General features: G+C 30.3%; 2 protein-coding genes across 2 annotated transcripts; both read left to right on the top strand.

Annotated features, from left to right (window-relative positions):
* Positions 1 to 5,561: 5,561 nt before the first annotated feature.
* On the top strand, positions 5,562 to 8,855 carry LOC111629127 (RNA polymerase-associated protein RTF1 homolog). Its single transcript, XM_023372997.1, has one exon. The coding sequence runs from the start codon at positions 5,768 to 5,770 to the stop codon at positions 7,823 to 7,825; it is 2,058 nt and encodes a 685-aa protein (XP_023228765.1). The 5' UTR covers positions 5,562 to 5,767; the 3' UTR covers positions 7,826 to 8,855.
* A 5,918-nt stretch (positions 8,856 to 14,773) lies between these two features.
* On the top strand, positions 14,774 to 18,063 carry LOC111629128 (RNA polymerase-associated protein RTF1 homolog). The gene has a single exon (XM_023372999.1). It carries the CDS (start codon positions 14,979 to 14,981, stop codon positions 17,034 to 17,036), a length of 2,058 nt encoding a protein of 685 aa, XP_023228767.1. The 5' UTR covers positions 14,774 to 14,978; the 3' UTR covers positions 17,037 to 18,063.
* Positions 18,064 to 18,795: the final 732 nt, after the last annotated feature.

Here is an 18,795-nt window from a genome sequence, read left to right as displayed (position 1 = left end):
GGTCAAAGTTATTGTGTATGAATTACTATTGATGAATTTATACGACACATAACTAGTGTTTAATGGAATATATATTTTTTGAATGATATTGGAAAGAAAAAAATCTGTATGTATATTTTCTGTGAAAAAAATTTTAAAACTTTATTACTGAGTTTATAATTGAACTTTTATTTTTTAGCAATTTTTACATTATATTAAGTTTTACACACATAATTACCGTTAAGAGAAAAAATTTTCAAATATAAAAAAAGAAAAAACCTGTGTGTATTTTTTAANTCAAAAAAAAAAAAAAAAAATGTTATCGCCCAAGTAAAATCAAAATAGTACTTTTATTATAACATCTAACAGAAAAATTGCCGCTGATTCTATATTTCTATATAGTAGCCTCTGAATTTAAGGAACGTGCCCTGTATCAGCGGCGCTTGCAGACTATAAAAAAGGGAGACACAAACTTTAAAAAAGAACATTATATCATTATCAAAAAGCTTTATTAAATGTATTTCTCCGCGGTTAAAAATCATAAGGTAAATCATTAAACGCAGACCCAATTTGGTCAATCGGTCCAAGCGACATTTGACCGATATTTCTCTGATTGAAAAACATACTCGCCCTATAGTATAAGATATACTTTTCAATAAACCCAATTCAAAATAATACAGAATACGTGCTTTGGGCAGACCATTTGAGAATATATACTACGCATCGGGTATGACCTATTGCTGAGCATCTGCAAAAATCGAAAATACGATACCCGTAATTTCTGCTGATTCAGGTTGGACAAACGAAGTAGCGCTCGGTCCATCCGAACACCACTTCATTTGCCGTGTGTTCTCAGCACCCGTAATTTCCAAAAGCTATAAGAATTACCACCTTATGTAACCGCTAATTCACAAGTAATTTAGAAATAGAAGAAACAACAAAATATGAATATAAAAATGAATTTTAATTAGGAAGTGTTTTTTGAAAATTTTTTTTAGTGTTTTTACTCCTTTGTCTTTGGGGGTGCATGGATCCTAGCCCCCTGTATGCGTCATTGCTTAGGACAAGTGTCCCGATTTTCGTCTGTGTCGCTCTTCATAATTCCCAAAAAGGATCCGAATTCAGTTCTCAGCAAACGGCAGAAAATTCATGACTTCTAGCCTATAAAAGAAACTAATGGACGATCTTTGTCCCTTGTCCCATGTAACTTCGTCGTATGTTGACCGAAACTTGACCTTGAAAACAAGGAATGTTCCTTGCTTTCAAGCCCAAGTTAGCCTAATTGCATCCCTTTGGTACCGTTTGCCGAGTGGATAAGAAGCATCGAACACTGGTAACTACCAGAGTTCGATGCTTCTTACCAGGTCGTGGGTTCGCGTCTTGACTACCTGAAGTTTTCCGGGTTTTTTATACGTTTGTCATATGGGTCAGTTTCTTTTAGAAAGTCCTCCCGGAAGACATTCCCTTGCAGATCGCGTTCCCGTAAACGAATAAACCAAGGTTAAGCACAAACTAATTTCGGGCTCTGTTAAATGATTCAGGTAATTTTATGTTATATAATTACTGTATTCTATATTTCTATATAGTAGCCTCTGAATTTAAGGAACGTGCCCTGTATCAGCGGCGCTTGCAGACTATAAAAAAGGGAGACACAAACTTTAAAAAAGAACATTATATCATTATCAAAAAGCTTCAAACTATAATTCAACGTCGAATCAGCGCTTCCACAAGAAAACAAGGAATTTTCTTTGCTTTCCAGGCCACGTTTTGATTAATGTATGACGAAATTACATGGGGCAATAGATAATTATTGTTCATATTTGTAGAATAAGCTAGAAGTCAAAAATTTTCTGTTGTTTGTTGATAATGGAATTTTGGTCGGTCCCCCTAGAGTTTAGGAAAAAAGCAACAAAGACGACAAGGAGGAAATGTGCCCAATGTACGGGCGCTCTTGCCTTATATATGGATTTATTGAAAAATCAAGCATTAAAAAATTTAATATTTTAAAGTAATAACATTTGATTGCAAAATTTCTTAATATACAAGAAATGTAATAGAATGAATCATTTGTAATAAATATTTTTGAGGCCCTCTTAAACGTAAAATCAAATAGCTCCGATCCAGAATTACTATATGGTATTCTCCATTCCTCTATTTTGGATAAGCGGTTTTTTTTTAATCTGATAAGCCCTCTCTGATAGCTCTCCTTCCATAAGACATTAACACCATAAAAGTTAATATAGAATAAAAATGTCTGATTTACGTATCTTATTGTCTTAACCGAATTCTATACGAAATATTTTCAGTGTCACTTTAATACATGCCATATGTTTTTCAAATCTTAACGGCCAACAAGTTTGATTTGTAATGTTTAAGGAAGTACGTCGCCGATGGAAATACTTTTATTAAAGAAATCGATTGTACACAAAATTTTAAATATGAAATAAGATACCGGTTTAAGAAAAACAAATTTGGAAAGAAATAATTAATTATAATTTATTTAATGTGTATATTTTATAGGAAGATAAATAAAATGGAAAGGAATTTCTCAAAATTAAAAAATCAGTTAGTTAAAATTATATACGACGACATTGATGACGTATTCGGGTTATAAACGAAATATTTTGAATTTGTTCTTTACAATCGGAAACGTCCGCTAAGCGGCGCCATCGCTCGATGTTTTTGTGGAAATTGTGGCTTGTGCTTGTCTCCATTTTCGCGCTTTCACAAATGTTATTGTCAAAAATATCGAGGATGACTTATGTAAGTTCAAATTTTCTATTTAATATTAAATATAAGTGCTTAGTGGCAATTATTGAGTGAAGTAAAAGTACAAATGGTTAAGCGGAAGAAGAATCGGGTTGTATTTGAGTCCAGTAGTGACGAGAGTGAAAGTCCTGAAGATCTGGACGAAGAACTCTTGTCCCTGGCGAAAAGAAAACGCTCGGAAAATGAAAATGCATCGAAAGAAGTACCTCCGCCTGCCATGCCAGCAAGCAAACCTGTCACTAATACAAATCGCCCAGATTCAGATTCAGAAACGTCAGAAAGTGACGAGGAATGGACAGTGGGGTTCTACTGTACATCTGGATACGAGTCCAATTTTGCTTGCCATGTCCAATCACCAGGAACAACTATTTCCATTGCAGAGACAACCTTTCTTTAGAGGCTATGCCTCTGCACAAATATGTAAAACAGTTTAAAATCTTCAAACATTTGTTTTCAGGACTTTTTGCGGGAATTATCGATATCCTCGTTCGTTTTTTAACACGGTCTCTAAATATTGTTACTACAGTAATGAATTTATAAAAAATTGATTTGAGGCTTCTGTTAGTGGAGGCTCCAGGCAATTGCCCTTTTTGCTCATAGGATAACGCTCCACTAGGCCTATTAATGACCGAATGCAAAAACATTCATACATTGAGGCACTTGGAATCAGTGGCATACTCAGAATTTAATCTTAGGGAACTGATAAAAAATTTCGATGCTAATTCAATAAAATTCATTAAGTGATTATAAAAATTTATTTAAAGAATGAAATTCAGGTTTTTTTCTTTTTAGAAAGCTCTTGAATTACTTCAGTCGTGGTTATATTAATCTCTGTGTATATATAGCAAAGCCAGTCCGTTCAATCTTGATTGTGTCATGGTAGATCTTAAATAGGTTTTTAAAAGATGTAAGGTGGAAAATAATCTTTTACTAACGCATACTATTACTGGAAGCGTTGCCAATATTTATAATAAGTTATAGGTGATTGGGTTGCAATTTTAAAAAAATTGTAGACATATACATTCAAATGTCGTCTGTCTGTTTGTCTGTCTATTCTTAATCTCTAGAATGGAATTAGATGGAAAAAACGTAGAGATACTAGTTCCGATTAATTATATAAGAACTTCCAGTACAAACCGAAAGTAACGTTATTTCAATTTAAATTTTTCTCTCGAAAGGAGTTAGATAGATGACCGTCACGACTCTATTGCTAACAGGAAAAGTATGGTGTACAGGGGCAAGACACTACTAATTTGAGGTGGCGAGCATATATTTTAAATTAAATATATTAAAAATATGATTAAAAATTATACCCCGACATTGTGACGATGTCACAATAAATAGTTGCTTTTAGGATATATTTTAATAATCATAACTTTTAATAATATACACGAAACTTCGTCAAATAGTTCGTATTTAAGTTTCAAGAACTGAAAATAAACGAAACGTTTATCTCTATCTTCCCCACCCACAGAAGATTTCTCGTAGTAGGGACAAAAAGCCAAAAACTGGGACTGTCCCGGTTAATCCGGGATGTCTGGTCACTTTAGTCTACTAGTTACGTCATTGCTTTGATCCAACATGATTGATGTCTTCCACTTCCGCTAATAACTCCACTAATTGAACATAACCCGAAAAATTTAAATTTCGGACGAAAAGTAAGATCATAAAAAAAAAAAAAAAATGTTATCGCCCAAGTAAAATCAAAATAGTACTTTTATTATAACATCTAACAGAAAAATTGCCGCTGATTCTATATTTCTATATAGTAGCCTCTGAATTTAAGGAACGTGCCCTGTATCAGCGGCGCTTGCAGACTATAAAAAAGGGAGACACAAACTTTAAAAAAGAACATTATATCATTATCAAAAAGCTTCAAACTATAATTCAACGTCGAATCAGCGCTTCCACAAGAAAACAAGGAATTTTCTTTGCTTTCCAGGCCACGTTTTGATTAATGTATGACGAAATTACATGGGGCAATAGATAATTATTGTTCATATTTGTAGAATAAGCTAGAAGTCAAAAATTTTCTGTTGTTTGTTGATAATGGAATTTTGGTCGGTCCCCCTAGAGTTTAGGAAAAAAGCAACAAAGACGACAAGGAGGAAATGTGCCCAATGTACGGGCGCTCTTGCCTTATATATGGATTTATTGAAAAATCAAGCATTAAAAAATTTAATATTTTAAAGTAATAACATTTGATTGCAAAATTTCTTAATATACAAGAAATGTAATAGAATGAATCATTTGTAATAAATATTTTTGAGGCCCTCTTAAACGTAAAATCAAATAGCTCCGATCCAGAATTACTATATGGTATTCTCCATTCCTCTATTTTGGATAAGCGGTTTTTTTTTAATCTGATAAGCCCTCTCTGATAGCTCTCCTTCCATAAGACATTAACACCATAAAAGTTAATATAGAATAAAAATGTCTGATTTACGTATCTTATTGTCTTAACCGAATTCTATACGAAATATTTTCAGTGTCACTTTAATACATGCCATATGTTTTTCAAATCTTAACGGCCAACAAGTTTGATTTGTAATGTTTAAGGAAGTACGTCGCCGATGGAAATACTTTTATTAAAGAAATCGATTGTACACAAAATTTTAAATATGAAATAAGATACCGGTTTAAGAAAAACAAATTTGGAAAGAAATAATTAATTATAATTTATTTAATGTGTATATTTTATAGGAAGATAAATAAAATGGAAAGGAATTTCTCAAAATTAAAAAATCAGTTAGTTAAAATTATATACGACGACATTGATGACGTATTCGGGTTATAAACGAAATATTTTGAATTTGTTCTTTACAATCGGAAACGTCCGCTAAGCGGCGCCATCGCTCGATGTTTTTGTGGAAATTGTGGCTTGTGCTTGTCTCCATTTTCGCGCTTTCACAAATGTTATTGTCAAAAATATCGAGGATGACTTATGTAAGTTCAAATTTTCTATTTAATATTAAATATAAGTGCTTAGTGGCAATTATTGAGTGAAGTAAAAGTACAAATGGTTAAGCGGAAGAAGAATCGGGTTGTATTTGAGTCCAGTAGTGACGAGAGTGAAAGTCCTGAAGATCTGGACGAAGAACTCTTGTCCCTGGCGAAAAGAAAACGCTCGGAAAATGAAAATGCATCGAAAGAAGTACCTCCGCCTGCCATGCCAGCAAGCAAACCTGTCACTAATACAAATCGCCCAGATTCAGATTCAGAAACGTCAGAAAGTGACGAGGAATGGACAGTGGATGGCAGAGGTGCTAAGAAAAAAAGAACCAAACCATCCAAGGGAAAAGGAAATAAAAAGTCTGTTTCTTTGGAAGGAGGTGAAACCAAAGATTCCAGTTCCGAGTTGGAAGAAGGCGAAGTCTCAGATTCGGATAGCGGAGAGGATGCGAGTGGCAGCGACGATTCCTCTGCAGACGATGAGGAATTTAACGATGGCTATGACGAAAACTTGATGGGAGACGAAGAAGATCAAGCCAGGTTGGCTCAGATGACTGAAAAAGAACGAGAACAGGAATTATTCAATCGAATCGAAAAACGTGAAGTTCTTCGAACAAGATTTGAAATTGAAAGAAAATTAAGATTGGCCAAAAAGAAAGAACAAAAAAGAAAAGCCAAAAAAGAAGAAACAAAATTAAAAAATTCCGCTAGTTTTCGTAGTAAGGAGCGACGAAGAATGGTCGAAGAGAAGAAAGATAAAACGGATAAGAAAGCCCAGGCGATTAAAGATCTGAAAGCGGAAAGAGAAAAACGTAAAAAACAAGCGGAAATAGTATTACAGAAAGCGGAAGTGGAATTAGAGCAAAATAAAGTAGAAGAAGAATTACCTGTAGCCGATACTTGGCAACAAACAAAATTGAAAGCTAGTGACATTTATTCGGATGATGACGATGATGATGTTAGTGGTTCGGGAGGAGAGAAAAGTGTTGCTTCTTATTGTTCGAGAAGTGAGGAAGAAAGTGAAGTGCCCAAGCATCATTATGTGTCAAATAAGGAAGAACTAGGCCAGATTCGTTTGTCACGACACAAACTCGAAAGATGGGTTCATGCACCATTTTTTGCTAAAACTGTCACTGGATGTTTTGTTAGAGTTGGAATAGGCTCAAATAATGGTCGACCCGTATATAGAGTTGCAGAGATTACTGGTGTTGTTGAAACAGGGAAAGTTTACCAGTTGGGAAACACCAGAACAAATAAAGGTTTGAAGGTAAATCATGGAAGACAAGAAAGAATTTTTCGTTTAGAATTTGTTTCAAATCAAGATTTTTTAGACAATGAATTTTTTAAATGGAAAGAAGCATTATTATTGGAGGGCTTATCTCTCCCTACTGTAGAGGATATCAATCGCAAAATCAGAGATATTCAAGATGCAATGAATTACCAATACAAAGATGATGACATTGAAACTATTATAAAGGAAAAAGAAAAATTTAAAAGAACCCCTCATAATTATGCAGTTAGAAAAACTCAATTAATAAAACAAAAAGAACTAGCTGAACAGAATGGTAACCTCAGTGAAGCACATCAGTTAGCTACTGAGTTAGATCAACTTGAAGAAAGAGCAAAGAAGTTGGATAAGTTACGAACTAGTAATATAAGTGCCATTAGCTACATCAATGAAAAAAATAGGCAAAGAAACATTGTTGATGCAGAAAAGGCAATTCTAGAAGAAGCAAGACAAAAACGAGAAAGAGAAGATGACCCATTTACAAGGAGAAGATGTGCACCAACTCTAGTGACAAAACCACGCGATGCATACAACAAAGAAGTACCAGTAACAAAAGAACAACAGAGGCAAAAGGATTTAAAACGTAAAAAAGATGACGAAGTAGAAAGTACAAAACTCGAAATGAAAAATGACGTAGAAAAGAAAGAACAATCAGTTACCTATCATCCTGATGAAGATTTATTCTCGGCACATGATTTTGATATCAAAATAGATTTGGATGTACCCTTACGATTTGATTCATTAACTCCAGCTGTTAGACACACTGCCATTAAAGATAGTGCACCAAAACGTTCTCTCAATTTGGAAGAATATAAAAAAAAGAGAGGACTTATATGAATTTTGATATTATTATATATCATCATAAATCATAGGGCATTCCTAATTTTTATGTGAGTCTAATATTATTTTAAACAGTCTTGTCCAGTTTTTATTGTTTATTTTTATCAATTACACTCAATGAATTTGTTTTATGGTCTATTTGCAGTATTAAATTAAAAATGTAATAAAATACTTTGAGTCCACTGTATGTTTAGAAGAAAGATTAATATTCAGACTAAAAAAAAATTGGTGTATCTGTGCTTTTCATCATATTGTAGATAATTCTATAATCTAGAAAATTATCTAACTGAATTCTTCTTATTGTAATTGTTTAAATTTTTATAAAAAAGAAAATTGGATAAAATTTGTCTGTTTTATGCACTTGAAGAGAAACTTCATTGCCATTGTTTATAATTCATTTGGTTTGAGCTGATATTTTTAATTGGTATTTGTAAATATAATAAATATATGTGAAATATCTAACATTGTTTATAATAGTTTATTAGAATTAGTTTTATAGTATTTCTCAACGTGGTTTAAATCAGAGAAGCAAAAGAATAAACATAATATTGTGCTGTATCAAAGTAATATGTTGCTATTGAACAAAATGTTTCACATAAAAACAATTCTGATTTTATGTACATTTTAATTCAAAGAATTTTCCTTGCAAAATTCTATGCATTTAGATGCCAGTTTGGCAAATTATAGTGTGATTGAATTTTACTGTGTATAATAAAACAAATCCTAAATTTAGTCTTTCCATTTTATTTGTAAATTTATCTAAAAAAATCAAATGCTTTCTGTTACTATAGGCTAGAAATGAACTTTTTGGCAGAATTCGATAATGAAAATGATGCTATATTTATTATTTTTCATGACAGAACATCATTAAATAAGATTTTGCATTGATTAGGTAATTTGTTTTCATAATAATAAAATATTCATCATTGTTAAAAATGTTTAAAATTTTTTTCATGGTTCCAAATATTAATCATATTTTAATATGATCATCTATTACCTGATCATTGCAAAAGCTTTTCATTTAATATATCATATTTCTCTAATATTGAGCAAATTGTTTATATTCATCAAATTTATAATAGTTTGAAAAATTAGAAATTTAATCTTTTTTAATTTCTAATAAAATCAAAAGTATAGTATTCTGTATATTTTACTTCTAAATCTGTTTGGTATTTACAAAAATGTATTTAAAATGATAATGTGAGTTGTCATTCTTTCATGATTGTGTATGCTAAATATGAACTGTATTTTACTGGTAATTGGTATCACATTGGATTATGAAATTCACATTATAATAAACTTAAAAATACTCAAGTTGTCTTGAATATACTTTATTACAAATATTTTTTTAATATAGTTTATTTATGGATCATTTATTTACTATAATAAATAGGAAAAAATAGACTAAAATAATTAAAATCTGAATTGTTATAGGCTATATATAATATTTAAGAGACTTAAGAAAAGCCATTCATGTGTTTTTTCTAGTGAAAAATCTTTTATGGAGATGTTTTTGTTCTTTTATGGAGATATTGGTGCTATTAACAGAATAGTAGCAATTAAAGGAGCAGGAAAAAAGTAAATATGCCTAAGAAAAAGAGCACACTTTCAATCCAAATGTTTAAAACTTTATTGAATTATCACATCACATTTTTATATTTTAGTAAAGATTAAATTAAAACATTTAATTAATATCAAATTGTTAATTTTTATCATACTCTGAGAAAAGTTTACTGTTCTTTTAATAGATAAAGGATTTTAATTAGTATAAACTTAATTTTAGAATTATTTGTCTACGGTGTTGAATTACTATAAGTTAGTATCAAATTGTTCAAAAACTTCGGAGTAACATTTATTGATTATTAGTAATTAACAGTATTGATATTTTTTATTGATTAACAATTGTGCTGATTAATAAATAAACTAATTAGATCATATATATGAGACTCCATATTATGTCCTAGAGACTTAATTATTGTAGCAGTTTAATCCTATTAATGTTGAAAGATGAGAAAGACAATCTAATCATTTTTTAAATATTGGTTGTTGTAGTTCATTTAATTCAATAGTCCCTTGTTATATGGGGAGTCAGAACAAATGAGCAATACTGTATATCAGTAGTGTGATATACTATAGCTGATGTATCTATCTGTTGTTGGATAAAGCATTTTTATATTTGGAAGACAAAAAATAATATATATCCAAATGAGCAATATAAGAAGGAATTACTAGCATTGCAATTAAAAACTTCCATTCAAAGTAAACTTGGGTTTTAAAATTAATTCATATATTTAATTTTTTTCAAATGATATGGTAGACTTATATTAAAGAAAAAATATTTATATATACAGTATTTTATATTTTTTCAGTATTGTTTAGAATTAACTTTATATATAATTTTGTTATTAGTAGCATTAATTAAAAATTATCATTATAAATATGAAAATGTTTGTAATTTTCAATATTAAAATACCTTTAATTTTTTAGATATTCTACTATAAAATTTTTAAAATTTAATATTTGATTAGTATGGAATGTTTTAAAATTATATATATTTCTTAAATAAATGTAATTTTTATTTTATAATCTAACAATATTCTTTTATTGGACTTAAAATATTGATTTTTTTAAATATGGTTTTAACTGAAATATTGATAAAAATATATTTTATAAGTTATCTAAAAAACTGTTTTCATATGGCTTTGTTTAAAGCTGATTATATACCATAAATATGTGTTACAGAATATTTTGTTCTCATCACAATGTAACTGTATTGCTATGAAATTAAATTATTAAGATCATTCATTTCTATATTTTAATTTTTATTTTTCTTGTTTATTTAAAATTATGTAATTTTAAACCAAAGTCTATAATATTTATATACTAAATTATATAGATTTAAAATAAAGAGTTGAAACAATTTTTTTCTTTATATAATCTAAAGTAAAGATTATATTATATGATTTTCAATCATACAATAAAATTTTTTAATTAAAATCTTATCTTAAAATGATTATTTCTACAACTAACTTCATAACTGATCATTTGTAAATTTTAAAGTGAATCTTACTACATTTTATGAAACTTAACATGGTAACATTAGATAACCTGCAGTCCATGTTTAAAAATGTTTCCAAATAAAATAAATATCAGTTTTATTAAAGTAGATTTCATTTTGATTGATGAAGTGTTTATATTCAATTAACATAACTGTTATTCAGGGCTGATTGTTTATAAATTATTCACATCTGTTTATATTTCTTTTATCATCATTTCTAATTTGACTAGAAACTAAAATTAAAATTAGAGAGTTCTCTGGAAATACAGTATTTCTATAGTTTACATTTGTTATGAACATTTAGAAAATCAATTTAAATGCTAGAAACAAGATCCAAAAGCAAAAAAATTCTTTCTTAAAAATAATCTCTAAACAATTTGCAATTTTAATAGTAAATGATAAGAAATTACTATTTTATTTAATTTTTACAATTATTTTAAATTTTGAATTTTTGTAGTAGAGCAGACATTCATTAAAGATAATGAAGTATAAACTGAACAAAATTTACTAGTTAACCTCATTTATTATAATTACTATAAATAGATTACATTGGTGTTTTCTAGACTATTAAAAATTAAAAAAATGAAATAAACTAGAATCTAATACAAAAATAAATTAGTATGTTGCGTAACTACCAGTAATTTAAAATTTTGTTATTGTTTGTTGTAAAGATTATAAATGGCAGTAACTATAAAAAAATTAATCAAAAGTTATGAAACTGTACATTTTTTTTATGATAAAAATAAATATTTTCAAAAAACTGCATGCAAAGTTGGATAGTCAGTTTGATCATCAGTAAATTTATTCAATACATTTAATAAATTCATAAGGAATAAATGTGATTATATGAAGACTGAAGTAGATAGTTTTCAATGTTGTCTTTATGTTTATTATTGATATATCAGTAATATGATGTGAAAATTAATGTTTAAACTTTTAAGGAATATTAAAATTGTATTTTCCTAAAACAGAATTAATTTTAAAAATTATCTAATCTTATAAAAAATCAAAAAGTATACTTTAATGAATATATGAATTTCAAAATATTTGCAGAATTCTCTTCCATTTTCAATTCATTTCACTTTAAAAACTTCTGTTACAATTATTGCTATTGGAAATAGGTAACCCAATTTTTTGCTCATTTAAGTATGTTTCTTTACTTATCCTAATTGTTTATTGTTTATATGATGTGATTTTAGAATATTGTACATCAATGACAAGATATGCATCATCTTGTCATGGGTAAAGTATGATCTCAAAGCTGCCAATGCATTTTTAAGCAGATAGTCTGTGAATATCACACCCTGTCTGTGCCACATCCTTTGTATATCTTTGTTTGTTCTATTTATCAGTGGTGTATCATACATGTTTATACAAATGTTTAAATACAACCAATGGAGAGCAATAGGACATATTCAGACCAGATCACCACAATAAATTCCTAAGGATTCAACTTGAATCTGGGCTCCCACAGAAGCAGCAGACACCTTAGCCCCTTTGACTATCTAGCCATCATAACTAGCTTTTCTGTGATTGGCAAAATGCTTAGAGCACTTCAGAAAATGGAAATACCTGCAATGTTGTACAATCATCAGTGTAACCAGCAACAAACCTTACTGTACAGTACACTCCATTTTACTATGAGTGTCAACTTTGTTTCATATAGTTAGCTGTATGATGCATCTTCAGTCTTTTCAATTTATAAATTGAATTTTCTATTACTAATAATANTTTAGTGTTTTTACTCCTTTGTCTTTGGGGTGCAGGGATCCTAGTCCCCTGTATGCGTCATTGCATAGGACAAGTGTCCCGATTTTCGTCTGTGTCGCTCTTCCTAATACCCAAGAAGGATCCGAATTCCGTTCTCAGCATACGGCAGAAAATTCATGACTTCTAGCCTATAAAAGAAACTAATGGACGGTATTTGTCCATTGTCCCATGTAACTTCGTCGTATGTTGACCGAAACTTGACCTTGAAAACAAGGAATGTTCCTTGCTTTCAAGCCCAAGTTAGCCTAATTGCATCCCTTTGGTATAGTCTATAGGTACCGCTTGCCGAGTGGATAAGAAGCACCGAACACTGGTAACTACCAGTGTTCGGTGCTTCTTACCAGGTCGTGGGTTCACGTCTTGACTACCTGAAGTTTTCCGGGTTTTCTATACGTTTGTCATACGGGCCAGTTTCTCTTAGAAAGTCCTCCCGGAAGACATTCCCTTGGCAGATCGCGTTCCCGTAAACAAATAAACCAAGGCTAAGCACAAACTAATTTCGGGCTCTGTTAAATGATTCAGGTAATTTTATGATATATAATTACTATATTTCTATATAGGAGCCTCTGAATTTAAGGAAACGTGCCCTTTTTCAGCGGCGCTTGCAGACTATAAAAAAAGGGAGACACAAACTATAAAAAAGAACATTATATCATTATCAAAAAGCTTTATTAAATGTATTTCTCCGCGGTTAAAAATCATAAGGTAAATCATTAAACGCAGACCCAATTTGGTCAATCGGTCCAAGCGACATTTGACCGATATTTCTCTGATTGAAAAACATACTCGCCCTATAGTATAAGATATACTTTTCAATAAACCCAATTCAAAATAATACAGAATACGTGCTTTGGGCAGACCATTTGAGAATATATACTACGCATCGGGTATGACATATTGCTGAGCATCTGCAAAAATCGAAAATACGATACCCGTAATTTCTGCTGATTCAGGTTGGACAAACGAAGTAGCGCTAGGTCCATCCGAACACCACTTCATTTGCCGTGTGTTCTCAGCACCCGTAATTTCCAAAAGTAATATGGAATGCCAGAGACGAAAAATATTCTTAAAAGCTCTCTATCAGCACAAAATTAGCAAAACGTATATTTTCAATTATTTTCATTTAAAGAATTCAGAAGTGCAGAATTAATACATCTAAATGTCCATCCAGTGGCGCATTGTAACTTCAAATTTGCATTAGGGGACTCCCATGTACAATGTTGACTTCAAACATTTGATAAAAAGTAAAATACAGTAAAACCTCCATTATCCGGACCTCCATTATCCAGATTTTCGATTATCCGGATTGTTCAAAGTAAACAAAAATTTTACGAATTTGCTGATTTGCACTTGGCGAATTACGACACTGTTTATGTACGTGATGGNGAGCAACAAAGACAAAAAGGAGGAAATGTGCCCAATGTACGGGCGCTCTTGCCCTATATATGTATTTATTGAAAAAATAAGCATTAAAAAATTTAATGATATTTTAAAGTAATAACATTTGATTGAAAAATTTCTTAATATACAAGAAATGCAATAGAATGAATCATTTGTAATAAATGTTTTTGAGACCCTCGTAAACGTAAAATCAAATAGCTCCGATCTAGAATTACTATATGGTATTCTCCATTCCTCTATTTTGGATAAGCGGTTTTTTTTTAATCTGATAAGCCTTCTCTGATAGCTCTCCTTCCGTAAGACATTAACACCATAAAAGTTAATATAGAATAAAAATGTCTGATTTACGTATCTTATTGTCTTAACCGAATTCTATACGAAATATTTTCAGTGTCACTTTAATACATGCCATATGTTTTTCAAATCTTAACGGCCAACAAGTTTGATTTGTAATGTTTAAGGAAGTACGTCGCCGATGGAAATACTTTTATTAAAGAAATCGATTGTACACAAAATTTTAAATATGAAATAAGATACCGGTTTAAGAAAAACAAATTTGGAAAGAAATAATTAATTATAATTTATTTAATGTGTATATTTTATAGGAAGATAAATAAAATGGAAAGGAATTTCTCAAAATTAAAAAATCAGTTAGTTAAAATTATATACGACGACATTGATGACGTATTCGGGTTATAAACGAAATATTTTGAATTTGTTCTTTACAATCGGAAACGTCCGCTAAGCGGCGCCATCGCTCGATGTTTTTGTGGAAATTGTGGCTTGTGCTTGTCTCCATTTTCGCGCTTTCACAAATGTTATTGTCAAAAATATCGAGGATGACTTATGTAAGTTCAAATTTTCTATTTAATATTAAATATAAGTGCTTAGTGGCAATTATTGAGTGAAGTAAAAGTACAAATGGTTAAGCGGAAGAAGAATCGGGTTGTATTTGAGTCCAGTAGTGACGAGAGTGAAAGTCCTGAAGATCTGGACGAAGAACTCTTGTCCCTGGCGAAAAGAAAACGCTCGGAAAATGAAAATGCATCGAAAGAAGTACCTCCGCCTGCCATGCCAGCAAGCAAACCTGTCACTAATACAAATCGCCCAGATTCAGATTCAGAAACGTCAGAAAGTGACGAGGAATGGACAGTGGATGGCAGAGGTGCTAAGAAAAAAAGAACCAAACCATCCAAGGGAAAAGGAAATAAAAAGTCTGTTTCTTTGGAAGGAGGTGAAACCAAAGATTCCAGTTCCGAGTTGGAAGAAGGCGAAGTCTCAGATTCGGATAGCGGAGAGGATGCGAGTGGCAGCGACGATTCCTCTGCAGACGATGAGGAATTTAACGATGGCTATGACGAAAACTTGATGGGAGACGAAGAAGATCAAGCCAGGTTGGCTCAGATGACTGAAAAAGAACGAGAACAGGAATTATTCAATCGAATCGAAAAACGTGAAGTTCTTCGAACAAGATTTGAAATTGAAAGAAAATTAAGATTGGCCAAAAAGAAAGAACAAAAAAGAAAAGCCAAAAAAGAAGAAACAAAATTAAAAAATTCCGCTAGTTTTCGTAGTAAGGAGCGACGAAGAATGGTCGAAGAGAAGAAAGATAAAACGGATAAGAAAGCCCAGGCGATTAAAGATCTGAAAGCGGAAAGAGAAAAACGTAAAAAACAAGCGGAAATAGTATTACAGAAAGCGGAAGTGGAATTAGAGCAAAATAAAGTAGAAGAAGAATTACCTGTAGCCGATACTTGGCAACAAACAAAATTGAAAGCTAGTGACATTTATTCGGATGATGACGATGATGATGTTAGTGGTTCGGGAGGAGAGAAAAGTGTTGCTTCTTATTGTTCGAGAAGTGAGGAAGAAAGTGAAGTGCCCAAGCATCATTATGTGTCAAATAAGGAAGAACTAGGCCAGATTCGTTTGTCACGACACAAACTCGAAAGATGGGTTCATGCACCATTTTTTGCTAAAACTGTCACTGGATGTTTTGTTAGAGTTGGAATAGGCTCAAATAATGGTCGACCCGTATATAGAGTTGCAGAGATTACTGGTGTTGTTGAAACAGGGAAAGTTTACCAGTTGGGAAACACCAGAACAAATAAAGGTTTGAAGGTAAATCATGGAAGACAAGAAAGAATTTTTCGTTTAGAATTTGTTTCAAATCAAGATTTTTTAGACAATGAATTTTTTAAATGGAAAGAAGCATTATTATTGGAGGGCTTATCTCTCCCTACTGTAGAGGATATCAATCGCAAAATCAGAGATATTCAAGATGCAATGAATTACCAATACAAAGATGATGACATTGAAACTATTATAAAGGAAAAAGAAAAATTTAAAAGAACCCCTCATAATTATGCAGTTAGAAAAACTCAATTAATAAAACAAAAAGAACTAGCTGAACAGAATGGTAACCTCAGTGAAGCACATCAGTTAGCTACTGAGTTAGATCAACTTGAAGAAAGAGCAAAGAAGTTGGATAAGTTACGAACTAGTAATATAAGTGCCATTAGCTACATCAATGAAAAAAATAGGCAAAGAAACATTGTTGATGCAGAAAAGGCAATTCTAGAAGAAGCAAGACAAAAACGAGAAAGAGAAGATGACCCATTTACAAGGAGAAGATGTGCACCAACTCTAGTGACAAAACCACGCGATGCATACAACAAAGAAGTACCAGTAACAAAAGAACAACAGAGGCAAAAGGATTTAAAACGTAAAAAAGATGACGAAGTAGAAAGTACAAAACTCGAAATGAAAAATGACGTAGAAAAGAAAGAACAATCAGTTACCTATCATCCCGATGAAGATTTATTCTCGGCACATGATTTTGATATCAAAATAGATTTGGATGTACCCTTACGATTTGATTCATTAACTCCAGCTGTTAGACACACTGCCATTAAAGATAGTGCACCAAAACGTTCTCTCAATTTGGAAGAATATAAAAAAAAGAGAGGACTTATATGAATTTTGATATTATTATATATCATCATAAATCATAGGGCATTCCTAATTTTTATGTGAGTCTAATATTATTTTAAACAGTCTTGTCCAGTTTTTATTGTTTATTTTTATCAATTACACTCAATGAATTTGTTTTATGGTCTATTTGCAGTATTAAATTAAAAATGTAATAAAATACTTTGAGTCCACTGTATGTTTAGAAGAAAGATTAATATTCAGACTAAAAAAAAATTGGTGTATCTGTGCTTTTCATCATATTGTAGATAATTCTATAATCTAGAAAATTATCTAACTGAATTCTTCTTATTGTAATTGTTTAAATTTTTATAAAAAAGAAAATTGGATAAAATTTGTCTGTTTTATGCACTTGAAGAGAAACTTCATTGCCATTGTTTATAATTCATTTGGTTTGAGCTGATATTTTTAATTGGTATTTGTAAATATAATAAATATATGTGAAATATCTAACATTGTTTATAATAGTTTATTAGAATTAGTTTTATAGTATTTCTCAACGTGGTTTAAATCAGAGAAGCAAAAGAATAAACATAATATTGTGCTGTATCAAAGTAATATGTTGCTATTGAACAAAATGTTTCACATAAAAACAATTCTGATTTTATGTACATTTTAATTCAAAGAATTTTCCTTGCAAAATTCTATGCATTTAGATGCCAGTTTGGCAAATTATAGTGTGATTGAATTTTACTGTGTATAATAAAACAAATCCTAAATTTAGTCTTTCCATTTTATTTGTAAATTTATCTAAAAAAATCAAATGCTTTCTGTTACTATAGGCTAGAAATGAACTTTTTGGCAGAATTCGATAATGAAAATGATGCTATATTTATTATTTTTCATGACAGAACATCATTAAATAAGATTTTGCATTGATTAGGTAATTTGTTTTCATAATAATAAAATATTCATCATTGTTAAAAATGTTTAAAATTTTTTTCATGGTTCCAAATATTAATCATATTTTAATATGATCATCTATTACCTGATCATTGCAAAAGCTTTTCATTTAATATATCATATTTCTCTAATATTGAGCAAATTGTTTATATTCATCAAATTTATAATAGTTTGAAAAATTAGAAATTTAATCTTTTTTAATTTCTAATAAAATCAAAAGTATAGTATTCTGTATATTTTACTTCTAAATCTGTTTGGTATTTACAAAAATGTATTTAAAATGATAATGTGAGTTGTCATTCTTTCATGATTGTGTATGCTAAATATGAACTGTATTTTACTGGTAATTGGTATCACATTGGATTATGAAATTCACATTATAATAAACTTAAAAATACTCAAGTTGTCTTGAATATACTTTATTACAAATATTTTTTTAATATAGTTTATTTATGGATCATTTATTTACTATAATAAATAGGAAAAAATAGACTAAAATAATTAAAATCTGAATTGTTATAGGCTATATATAATATTTAAGAGACTTAAGAAAAGCCATTCATGTGTTTTTTCTAGTGAAAAATCTTTTATGGAGATGTTTTTGTTCTTTTATGGAGATATTGGTGCTATTAACAGAATAGTAGCAATTAAAGGAGCAGGAAAAAAGTAAATATGCCTAAGAAAAAGAGCACACTTTCAATCCAAATGTTTAAAACTTTATTGAATTATCACATCACATTTTTATATTTTAGTAAAGATTAAATTAAAACATTTAATTAATATCAAATTGTTAATTTTTATCATACTCTGAGAAAAGTTTACTGTTCTTTTAATAGATAAAGGA

Source organism: Centruroides sculpturatus, unplaced genomic scaffold (genome assembly GCF_000671375.1).
Source record: "Centruroides sculpturatus isolate CEXI.00-Female unplaced genomic scaffold, Cexi_2.0 scaffold639, whole genome shotgun sequence".
NCBI classification, from domain to species: domain Eukaryota; kingdom Metazoa; phylum Arthropoda; class Arachnida; order Scorpiones; family Buthidae; genus Centruroides; species Centruroides sculpturatus.
This window is presented reverse-complemented; position numbering and strand designations above follow the sequence as displayed.

What these genes read in the sequence shown, in the direction of transcription:
- LOC111629128 (XM_023372999.1), top strand. Translation starts at nt 14,979, where the DNA reads ATGGTTAAGCGGAAGAAGAATCGGGTTGTATTTGAGTCCAGTAGTGAC.
- LOC111629127 (XM_023372997.1), top strand. Translation starts at nt 5,768, where the DNA reads ATGGTTAAGCGGAAGAAGAATCGGGTTGTATTTGAGTCCAGTAGTGAC.